The sequence below is a fragment of the Scleropages formosus genome, chromosome 15, assembly GCF_900964775.1.
Source record: "Scleropages formosus chromosome 15, fSclFor1.1, whole genome shotgun sequence".
In the NCBI taxonomy this organism is placed as follows: domain Eukaryota; kingdom Metazoa; phylum Chordata; class Actinopteri; order Osteoglossiformes; family Osteoglossidae; genus Scleropages; species Scleropages formosus.
In genome coordinates this window covers 1,043,220-1,054,448 of record NC_041820.1, presented here as the reverse complement: position 1 = coordinate 1,054,448, position 11,229 = coordinate 1,043,220, and the positions used below count along the sequence as shown (strand labels likewise).

Genomic DNA, 11,229 nt, shown 5'->3' with positions numbered 1-11,229 from the left:
TTTCTCATCCTTTTTGAAATGTCTCAATAAAGATGACACTGTGACCTCACAGTTGTCTTGAACTTTAGCGCCGAGTTCCTCCACCACTTGGTGGTCTGAGGGTCCAAACTCAAACACCTGAAGGTTTAGTTTTGTCCTCGATGTGGTGAAATGAGCTCCTTGTGTCCCTCAGAGCTGCTGAATCCCTCCAATGTTCCAGAAGGGGCTTGAGCCACTGATCTCCTGGCAGCTCCATCGGCTGTGATTCTCTGGGTATCTGCTCTTTGAATCTTGAGATTTGCTGGAGGTCCCAAGTGCAGGCGCTTGGGAACAGAGGAGGTCACTGTAGGTGACTGCAATTGAATTCCAAAATTCTTCTCTTAAACTCACTTCGCAGTGTGTGATGTGGGTCCAAAACTGGGTGACGTCGGCTCGTCGAAGGCTGTGGCTTGACTTTGTGGTCACAAACAACTTGGGATGAACACAACCCTGAGAATTATTATTTATTTATTTATTTATTTATTTCATTATTATTTATCATTTATTCATCTGACACTTTTCTCCATTTTGACTTGTGTGAGATTTGTGTGCTAAGCTGCATACACTGATTTACCCATTTATACAGTAGGGTCATTTTTACTGTATTCATGCAGGGTAAGTACCTTAATCACCTATACTGCAGCAGGAGGTGGGATTCGAACCCATGACCTTACAGCTGCTCTAACTACGTGCAGTGCTACCCACTACTAACTGGTTGACGACTCTCACCGGTGACGTCGGTGTGTAAAAACTCTGTCGTGAACGTCCACAAAGTTCAGCTGAGTTGCACCTCTCAGTCGAACCTCCGTCTCCTGGGGGGGGGGGGTTCTGCTCCTCTGAAAGCCGATCGCTCAGCGCTGCGCGGGGGGACCAGCCTTCTGCCAGTAACCGTAGTCCATTTGTATTTACTGGAAGGAGGTGAATTAACCCTGCGATGGCCGAGGTAGGAAACCCTACTCTCCCCCGCCTCTCATTGGTTGCCTGCACCGTGTGATGCGTGAGGCCAGGGACTGTGCGGTACGAGCACGGTGAATCACAGTGAGGTCAGGCTAAATACAATGGCACAAAGAGTTTCTGTCAAAGTTTTCTAAACGCTCTCTTCTCTCCCCTCCCCCGCCGTGGGCCGCGGTTCCTGCCGGTGGACGGGCCGCTGGGCTCGTACTCACAATGACGCCCCGCTGTGGCACCTCGGGGGACGCGGTCCTGGGGAGGGGGGCAAACATAAAGCGGAGCATTGTTAATCACTGCGCTCGGCGGTCGCCCCCAGTGGCAACGCAGGGGTAGCAAGGGGTCAAACAAACTGGGTGCACAACGTGAAAAGCACTCAACGCAGGGTCCGGTTGCTCCAACGGCATTTCACTCCCACAACAGGTACTTTGTTCTGTACCCTGGTTTCTGTCACGTTTTGGGACAGACGCGCAGTGGACAAGTTTGAGGCGTCTTAAACTCACGATGTGGTGTCAGTCTGGCCACATCAAGTGTATTAACCAGTGTGTTGGTGTGTAAAGTGACCACCGCACTAGGGCTCGAATGGTGCTGGTTGGACTCCCCTCTATTCATGTGCACAGTGCACAGTGGACTGAGACTTGTTGACTTGTTTTGGTCATACTTTTCTCCAAAGTGACTCAGGCCAATAAGCTACTAACAATGATTTACTCATTTATACAGCTGGAGAACTTTAGGGTAAATTACCTGATCAAGAGTACTAACAGGGGGGTGCGGTGGTGCAGTGGGTTGGACCGCAGTCCTGCTCTCCGGTAGGTCTGTGGTTCGAGTCCCGCTTGGGGTGCCTTGCGACAGACTGGTGTCCCGTCCTGGGTGTGTCCCCTTCCCCCTCCGGCCTTGCGCCCTGTGTTGCCGGGTAGGCTCCGGTTTCCCGTGACCCCGTGAGGGACAAGTGGTTCTGAAAGTGTGTGTGTGTGTGTGTGTGTGTGTGTGTGTGAGTGAGTGAGTGAGTACTAACAGGAGCAGATTTCGAACCCAGGACCCTGTGAATCCAAGGGGCTGACACAAAGCAGTACCCTGGCCACTGCCCCTTAACACGAGCTGTTAGAAATAAGCTATAAACATGTACTGAAATTGATTAAATAATAAAAACAGTGATTAAAAACACAAATAGAACACAGCGGCGTAAACAGGCAGTAAAATGAACAGGACCTGTGTCCAGCACCGCGCTGGGTGACGACGGGACTTTATTTCTAGAAATCATGACCATCCGTGCCTGAAATAATCCAAATTGTGATGGACAGGCTCGAAAGAGACGTGGAACCGCCCTAGAAAGGGTGCAAAGGCACAGAAGTACACAGTGAAACACACACAGCATGAAAGGAGAGCTTAGGAAAAAAAAACAAAATACATCGATGTGTCACACAGATGCATTGATTAATCTGTCGGTGAGTCGGGTCCAGTTTTGCTCAGGCACAGCGCTCTTGTCAGGGCTCCTGCTTTCGGACACCCCAGTGACCTAAAGCTGAGGCTCTCTGGAGCCAACAGGTCTGGAACTCACCCGTACCACAGCTTTGGGTTCGCGCTCCTGCCGTGTTCACCGCCACAACCCCACTGACCTTCAAAATTAACGGGGATCGAAAGAAACGTCAGAAATCATGACTCGGACAGAGTGGGAGGCGAGACGGCGATGAGTGACCGCAATGACTGATGAGAGACAGTGACTGTCATCATGCCCTTGTCCATGTGCACTGACACCGACACTCTGGAAGCTCTTAATGGACGTCGCTGAAAGTACAAAGCGCGTAAGACGGAACACAAGTCCATTAACCGTTCTTTAACTCTTCGCTCTCCGTTACCATGGAGATTCTTCACTCCTACAGGTACGTGGGGTCCGTTTCCACAACACGCTGGACTGGACCCCGATGTGGGGACACTGCGCAGGACAGGACAGAGCAGGCGGCTCTTTCTCACCACATTGAGCTGCTTTGATTAGCGTGAGCAGCGCAATTCCACACGTGGCCCACTGGACCGCAGTGTCCAGTGTCCACTTCTGCACCACTTCTCTGCTGGGGGGACAATTGGACTCAACAGGTCCACTGAAGAAAGCAGGTTCTGTCACGGCCCTGACCCCCGACTCAGTGCGGGCAGTGGAACGCATTACAGTCCATATTGGATGTTGGATCACGTCCCCAGCACGAGGAGGAAGTTAGAGTCCGTACTGGGGGCGGCACTGCACCGCACTGGTGTGTTCGTTCTCACTTGGGCTCGAACCTGCATCAGTCTACACTCTATACCTCATAATGGCGAAGCAAAACAGGGATTTTAGACATTTTTGCAAATATATTAAAAGTAAAAACCTGAAATATCACATTGACATAAGTATTCGGATCCTTCGCTGCGACGCTTGGGACGCAGCTGAGCTACGTTTCATTTCTATCGATCACCTCCGAGACGTTTCTACTCTCTGTGTGGAGCACCGAGTGCGGATCGACAAGAGGCAAAAACTTTAAACTATTTCAGAATAAGGCTGCTACACATAAAATGTGAAAAAAGCGAAGGGGTCTGAATACTTTCTCAACGCACTGTATGTGGGGCACATACGGGACAGCTGTCGCGTAGTAGGATTGCAACTGGTGCCTTTGGACCCAAATGTTGCAGGTTCACATCTCACCCTCGAGCAAGGAATTTACCCCATTGTAAGGCGCTATGGAAAAAAGTGTCAGCTAAATGAGAAAAATGTACACACACAAGCATCCAAATAAGTGAAATAAGCAGGAAAATAAAGAGAGGAATTTGGTTATTTGATATTTACTGTTTTTGTTGGGCTCTTGCGTGTGAATTTCCCTGCAGGGATTCATAAATGTCACCTTTTCGTATCCGAGGCCACTTACACCGATTGAGCCTTTTGCACAGCTGGGTGTAAGTACCTTGCAGCTGCACCACTGAAACCGGTCACTGTGCTCACACGGCAAGGCTCTCGCCACTGCGCCCCCTGTCGGTCACTCTACCCTAAGTGACCTTGAGCAAAGGTCAGTAATAATGGCGGTGACGTCAGAGCGGCAGTGGGCAGGTGGAGGGCTCGCGCGCACCGCTCACGTGGCCCAGGTGTGTTTACACGAAACGGACGAAAACATTCAAATTCTAAGGAAAAAAAAAAAAAAAAACGAAAGTTCTTGGCGGCTGCACGCGCCCCGCTCGCTGCCACGTGACGTTGAGGCGGCTCACAACACAACACGGTGCGGAGCGGCAGTATCGCGCCGCTCCTCCTTCTCTTCTTCGTCTCGAGGCGCAGGAACGATGGGAGCCCTCGCGCCGTTCCCCGGTGGCGCGCGGCAGTGACCTGGAGCGAAGTGGCCGGATTTGCGCGCCTTTCTCCCTCGCGGATAGCGCGAGCTCTCTGAAACTTGGCCCTCGACGTCTCGCGTTCGTCAGCTTCGCGCGGACTCCGCAGCGGCACGATGCCGGAGCGCGTGAGCGTGTCCGAGTTCCTCGCGCTGGTCACCGAGGACCTGCAGGCTCCCGCCGCCGGCGGCTTCCACAGCAAGATGGGCGCGTGCCGCAACACGGTGGCCGCGCTCGAGGAGGTGAGCGTGAGGCGCGCACAGCACGGCGCGAGCCGGCCGATGCCGACGGCGGCGCTCCCGCTTTCCAGAACTTCCCGCTTTTTACGGACGAGTTTCCTTTTTCTTCTTCTTCTTGTTCTTCCCGGGAGCGAAGAGAAGCGAAGCGAGCGGCTCTAACAGTGACTTAGTCTGAGTCTCTTTCTCGCTCTGCTCTGGCGTTTCGGCGCTTACCGCCCACCGCCCGGCCGCATCACCTGCTCTCTTGCTCTTCTTGTTGTCCGTTTTATCCGCTTGACGAAGCAGGTTGGTAAAAGGTACGACTCGACTGTACCATGATTTTGTACAATGAAATTTAATTGTAGCATTTCTTGTCAGTCAGGTACTGTGTTTGTACAGTCAGTGCTCTACTACGAATAGTTAGTTATTCCTTCCTGTCTTTCCAGTCGGTCTGAAGCAGCTCTTACACGTTTTCAACAGTTTTTCCCAGTTGCTTCATCATCATGATTCATGTAAACAGAAACTGGCTGCTTAATCTCAGATTTGATTCATTTGTGTTGTTTCTCATTTTTTGGATTTAATTTATCAGTTACTTTCACTTATTGTCCACTTTTCTTTTCCGTCCCACTGAGCTGCTCTGTCACTGACAGCTTTTTATGGCTTTTTGTCAGTTATTGTTGACCTTTATTTGGGCAGAAACGACGGGTCGGTTGCAGAGGTCCTTCTCTTCCGTACGGCGCTCATCTCCGTTCCTTCTGCGTCGCTGCTCGGTGCAGTTGCGTGACACCAGCCTGGCAGACGGACCAGGCCTCGTCTTCAGCGGAACGTTTCCTCTGCCACCTGCGGGCCGCTCTGGTTCCGGTTCTGCCACAGCGCTTTCCGCTCCAGGGCTTCACGCCGATGGCGCCCTTGTCCTGCGCGCTCCGCTAATGGAAGTGGTTTCTCGGTGATCACGGGATGTTTGTCAAACAGATTCTTGACAAGCACTTAATCTGAGATTGCTCCTCCAGCTCAGATGTTGTGCAAGATATCCCCCATCCCCCATAAATGTGCTTGCTCTTCCAGACTGAGTTCTTAGGTAGTCTGACAACTTAAAAAAAAAAAAAGTTTCTCTCACTAGGACTGCATAATAAAAATCCCTGCTCAAGTGGCTTATTACCAAGAGCCCAGGCAGTTTAAAGTGGGTCTCCAGCTTCTCAGGGGCCATCTGGAGCTCATTCGTGTGCCAACGAGGACTTTCTTCCCGCTGCTCTCGGCTGCTGGCTCTGCCAGACGAGGTCCCGTGGGAATCGACTGAGTGGGCCGCCTGTTCCCCTGGAGGGAATCACCGTGGAGATGGTCTCCTGCAATAGGTTCTGCACCCCAGCATGCTCTTCTGTGATGCGTTCTACGCCAACAGCAGTTGCTGCTGTTGTGGGGGGGACAGCTTTGTGTATGATGGTTCATCTTGAGTTCAACAGGGCTTTTTTGATCAGCATGAATGCGCTTCTCTAGTCTTCCCTGTCAGTGCTGTAGGACTCCCTGCACCTTCTTGCTTTAAAGAGCACTTTGCTTTCTCCTGCTCGGCAGTTCTTTCCAGAATCACCTAAGGAGCTGCAGGAAAGTACAGACCAAGATGTCAGCTGGACTCTGTCCAAGGGAGACTTTCTGGCTGCCAGAGGACAGTCCCAGCAGCCAACAGACCCTGTTTTTCCTGAAGCACTTGCATCATGGTATTCAGGAATATAATGTCAATGCTCTGAGGTGTGCCGGTCCACTCTTTCATTCGAGGGTCTCAGACACGTATGGCTGGAGCCCCAAAGAGCTTCCCACTCCATTAGTAAATCGCTGAGCCAGCTCTGGTCTCTGTGTAGAAAGGAATGACATCTGCTCTACATCAGTGGAAATGTGATGACGTGAGCCATAGGGCTTCTTATACGATCATGTGTCTGCTTAGGCACACATGTTAAAATGCACTGGAGAGCAGTTGGTTCCATCTTCTCTAAAGAGGATCAGGCGCTGCCTTGTTTTCAGTATTTCGTGTCCCCTGTTCATACTGGGTGTACAGAAATACTCCTCAGGTCAGATAACTGCTCTCTCCTTGGTGAAGACTTGAGGTCTATGCTCCGTGGAATTCTGGTCATATTGAACTGCATTGACCATTGGAGACCGAGTGTTTGTTCCCCTCTTTAATGTGAACTGAATGCAGTGTGACATTAGGGTTCCTCAGGGTTCCCTGTGGGGGGTCAGTGATAGACCCCTGTTTTTAGGTGTGGTCTATCCTGCTGCCTAGAATGCTGGTTTTCCTGCCTTCTTTGTGTTGATGGCTCATGCTCTTCCTGAGTTGGGTTTTTTTTTTGGGGGGGGAAGGTTAGGTGGCAGATCTGGAATCTTGAAATTGCCATGCTTAAAGTGTGACGAGCCTTTGTGTGGTAACAAGCCAATGTGTGGAATGATACAATGGTGACATCACTTTAGTTCTTGACGTCAAATTTTTCTTATTGTCCAATTTCACAAACCAGGTTTTTTTTTTTTTTTTTTTTTAAATGAGAGGTTCTTGTGTAAAGGGGGAGGGTGAAGATTGCTGCATGTTCCTTTCCCTTGAAATCCACCCTCTGCATGTTTGTACAGGTCACCTTTTTCTCTGTCAATAAGATTAAAAGGAAAAAAGGCGGAGTTCTGCACTTCCTTGTTTGACTTTTTGTGACCCCTCCCTTGTTTTTAGATCTGTTCCACCTTGGATTCTCTGGCTTATGGTGCTCGAGGTTGTTGGTACACAGGTTAGCGCCTAGGTGGCCCTGGCTGGAGTGGTTTCTTCTCTGAGAACACAGTCTCTGAAATTGGTCTCTGTTGCGGAACATCATAATGCAGCCTGGTCCGTTGTGCCTTAGCTAACAGGGAATCATGTCTGTGAAGATGCACACATACATACACACACACACACACACACACATAAAGACCAACTGACAAATGGAGTGTGCTGTTCTCAGTGTCACGCCCATGGACACAGACCAGACACCTTGAAAACAACCTGGGAAGCGCGAGTCAGCACTTTGCAGGAGACCTCATTGGCTCATCTCCTGCTTTCCGCCTGGGAACAGGGTGAAGACGATGCCAAACTGGTTTCAGCCACATTGACAAGGTGTTGGCGCAGCCTGGTGCAGACACCCAGGTGAGGTGTGGTGCTGAGTTGTGTTGTAATCGGCCAGCAAGTGGCTCTCAACTCAGCGGGTTGGTTCCAGTGGAGACTGTGCAGGCAGATGGGTACGATTGTTTTTTGATCACATGGAGAAACTCTTCTGGCCTGCTGAGTTTACACTGAGAGCCCAGAGGTGTGGTCATCCACCCAGAATGCACCTCACATCACCCATGGTCCCACAGCAACACAGGCACACCTGTGGAAATAGTCTAACTTAATGATGGATTTGCTGATGAGTGCTTTGCTTTGATATTATGGTGAAATAAGTGGACCACCATCCATGTTAGATGGATGCGAGATGTCTGCCTCGAATGTTTGGTTCTGCACCGGAACAGCAGGTGGAGTTGTGGTTAAAGCTGTAGCTTTGCAAATGACCCATTCCGAATCCTGCTGTTAACCTTGATCCAAGGTATTTGCCCTGAACTGAAACAGTAAAAAATACCCAGAAATATAAATGAGCAAATTATTGAAAGAACAATAGAAGCAGCTGTAAAATTGTGAAGTGTTTCAGACACTGCTCTACAATTTTTTTTTTTTTTTTTTTAAAATGTGGCAGCATCATATAAGAAGTAGCTCACTGAAAAATTGTAAATATAGCTATATAAATTAAGCAAGAGCAAAACATAACAATTCAATGCTGTCATCAAGTACCATTATTGAAAATGTCCACTATCCAGATGGGTGTCTAAAGGGTATTACCTTTTCCAGACTCACTTTTCCCATGATCTCTTAAATTCACGTAATGTGTAAATGTTCATGCTGTATAACTTTGAGATCATAACTGCTGAGTAATGGATAAACTTTCATGCAGCTACTCCTGTACTGTAAATGTTTTTTTTTTTTTTTTTTTTTTTTTAAAAAGGAAGGTGATCAGGAATCGTTGATATTTGGATAAAGTTTTATGCAGCTACTTGTGTGATGAACATTGCTTCATATGGTGGAAAGAAACTAACACCACTGAAGAATCACATGTTTGCATCTAAGTCTCTTCTGCTAATGTAATGAACACATTGTATGGTATTTTCTATGAGATGTTCGTTGCTTTGGAGAAAAGCATCTGATAAATGAATAAAAGTACATATAAGTTCAGATCAGATGTTAATTTTTCTAGCTGTTTTGTGAACGGGGGACAACGGGGGACACGGTGGCGCAGTGGGCTTGGCTGGGTCTTGCTCTCTGGTGGGTCTGGGGTTCGACTCCTGCTTAGGGTGTCTTGCGATGGACTGACGTCTTGTCCTGGGTGTGTTTCCCCCCTCTCCAGCCTTACGTCCTGTGGGCTCCGGTTCGCCGCGACCCCGCTCGTCATGAGCTGTTTCAGATAGCGTGTGTTTTTTGTGAATGTGTGCATCTGATGCTTTTGGGAAATGAAATTTTACCACATTTCTTGCTCATTGTTTCCATAGTCCTTGGAGATGGACCAGAACACTCTTCATAAGATGAAGAAGGTGGTGAAGGCGATTCAGAATGCTGGAATAAGTAAGTTGCTACATTAGCTGCTGTCCTCAGCGTCAAGTCTGAGAAAGAAATGAGTGTGAAAATTAAAGCATGTCCCACAGTTGGTTTATGGGGGGGGGTTGTGGTTCAGTGTCACAGAAGAAACCCATTAATCAGTTCAGGGAAGAGGGGTGCAGTGCCAGTAAGAGTGCTGAGTCAGAGCAAGGAAGTTTGGCCTGGACACTCTGGCACCTGAAGTGTGTGTGCTTGTGTGTGAGTGTGTGTGTCCACTAGTTGCATGCATCTGGACCACATCAGAAGCACTTCTGTTTGTACTGGTGATTTTCAGCAATTTGAGCATTTATATTCCAAAATGGACATGAAAGGTCTTTTCTCTTTGAAGTGAAGTGGTGTGACATGCTGAGATGAAGCCCATGGAATCCCACATCCTATTGAGCATCCCAGCAACACATGTTTCTGTTCAGATGAACCCAAATGTCCCTCTTCAGCAGGAGCTGGATCCATAACAGAGGGTTTTCCAGAAGGCACCATTTGCAGGTGTGCAGGATTTGGAGTTGTGAGAATGTGATTGCGTTGAAGCAGCAGAGCAGACTTATTTGGAAAAGCTCCTGAGCCAGTGAGGTCTCTGTTTCCCATTTCTGATTTAAACACGCTGATTCAGAGTTTGGTGTGTAGCCCCCGTTTTTTTTTTTTTACTCGTCATACAGTCATGGAGATGATATCTTTCTCTTGACTGCAGTCATGTTGCGACAGGGGTTGCGTTAAGACTCCGGGGGTCTGACATCCTGCCGCCCAATCTGCAACCCCGTAAATGGGTGTGATGTGTGACTGACTCACACCGCCCCAGCTCCCTGGTGCCAGGGCGCAGCAGCCAGGTGGTCTGCGTGTGATGGCCGGGGAAGCAGAGGCCTACTGTATCTATGGCTCTGCCAGTTCAGAAATGGTTGCGGTTCACAGGCACAAACAGACACAGACGTTGTTATTGGCATGGCTTCCATGGAGTGAGCCTTCTCTTTCCACCTTGACCTGGGAGCTGCGTGTTTGGAGTGCAGATCCCCAGGAGTACAGGAAGAGGTCTGTTTAGTCTACAGGGAGCAGCCTATGTTGACACTGTTCATGTCTCATGGGCCTTTGCATCCCACCGCAAAATGCCAGTGTAAGCCTTCGAACCTGTGGCTGTCATGTGATTCTGAGCGATTGTTTCTGTGTTTGTCTGCAGTGTATGCGGAGAACAAGGAGCAGTACATCGATGTGCTGGAGAGCCTGGGGAACAGCCACCTGTCCCAGGACAACAACGAGGTGTCCACCGGCTTCCTCAACTTGGCAGTGTTCACGCGTGAGATGGCCTCGCTCTTCAAGAACCTGGTGAGATCAATGGGGGGTTCAAGATAACTGAAAGTCTGACCATGATATCAGAGTTAATGATTGAGGTACTTACCCTGAACATTTTAAGTTTCCTGGGGGGGGAGCGGGCTTGCATACTTTCTTTCACATTTGTAACTACTTGTAGAATACATGTGTAGTCCAGAAGATGGTTCAAATTAAGCTCCAAACAACCCTGGCGTGACCTGAATGAGCCCTGACTCGAACCCTTGACCCCAGCTGGGTGGTCAGGGAGTGAACTGCAGTTTTTCTGGGTTGGGATGTGGTCTGGGGTGGAACACAGATAAACCGGGGTGGGTCGGAGAAACAGCTGCAGAAGTAGGAGGGTGGGGGTGGGAGAAGGAAGGAGGAAGAGGGCCTTCTAGCTGAGCGTCTCCATGGGAAAGTTAATTTATTCCAGACCTCCGTGTTGGAGAGGCGCAGCCTGCCAGCCCCCACAGCCTGCTAGGCCTTTAACTGTCCCCTCAGTGGGGATGTGAGGCCCAGCACAGGGGAGCTGTGTTCAGTCAGTGTGTCCATGTTTCTGTTCTCCCTCGTGTGAGGGCTTGTATGTGAACCGGCACTTTAAACGTTGACTAGTCTATACATACACACACACTCATTCATTTGCTGGTAGGTCAAGGTTTGCGTCCAGCTAAAAGGTATAACAACAGAGTTCTTCCTGTGGGTCAGTAAGTGTGCATTAAG

The 11,229-nt window shown here is 49.4% G+C and overlaps 1 protein-coding gene across 2 annotated transcripts in view; it reads left to right on the top strand.

The window, feature by feature from the left end:
• Window positions 1-1,946: 1,946 nt before the first annotated feature.
• asap3 (ArfGAP with SH3 domain, ankyrin repeat and PH domain 3) overlaps window positions 1,947-11,229 on the top strand; it is a 22,877-nt gene continuing 13,594 nt past the window's right edge. Inside the window, exons 1-3 of one of the 2 annotated variants that reach the window (XM_029258356.1) lie at window positions 1,947-4,550; window positions 9,108-9,180; window positions 10,379-10,524. In XM_029258356.1, the coding sequence (XP_029114189.1) occupies window positions 4,425-4,550; window positions 9,108-9,180; window positions 10,379-10,524 (345 nt within the window). In that variant the 5' untranslated portion in view covers window positions 1,947-4,424. The remainder of the gene's footprint in view (window positions 4,551-9,107; window positions 9,181-10,378; window positions 10,525-11,229) is intronic. The other variant, XM_029258355.1, reaches the window with a different exon arrangement.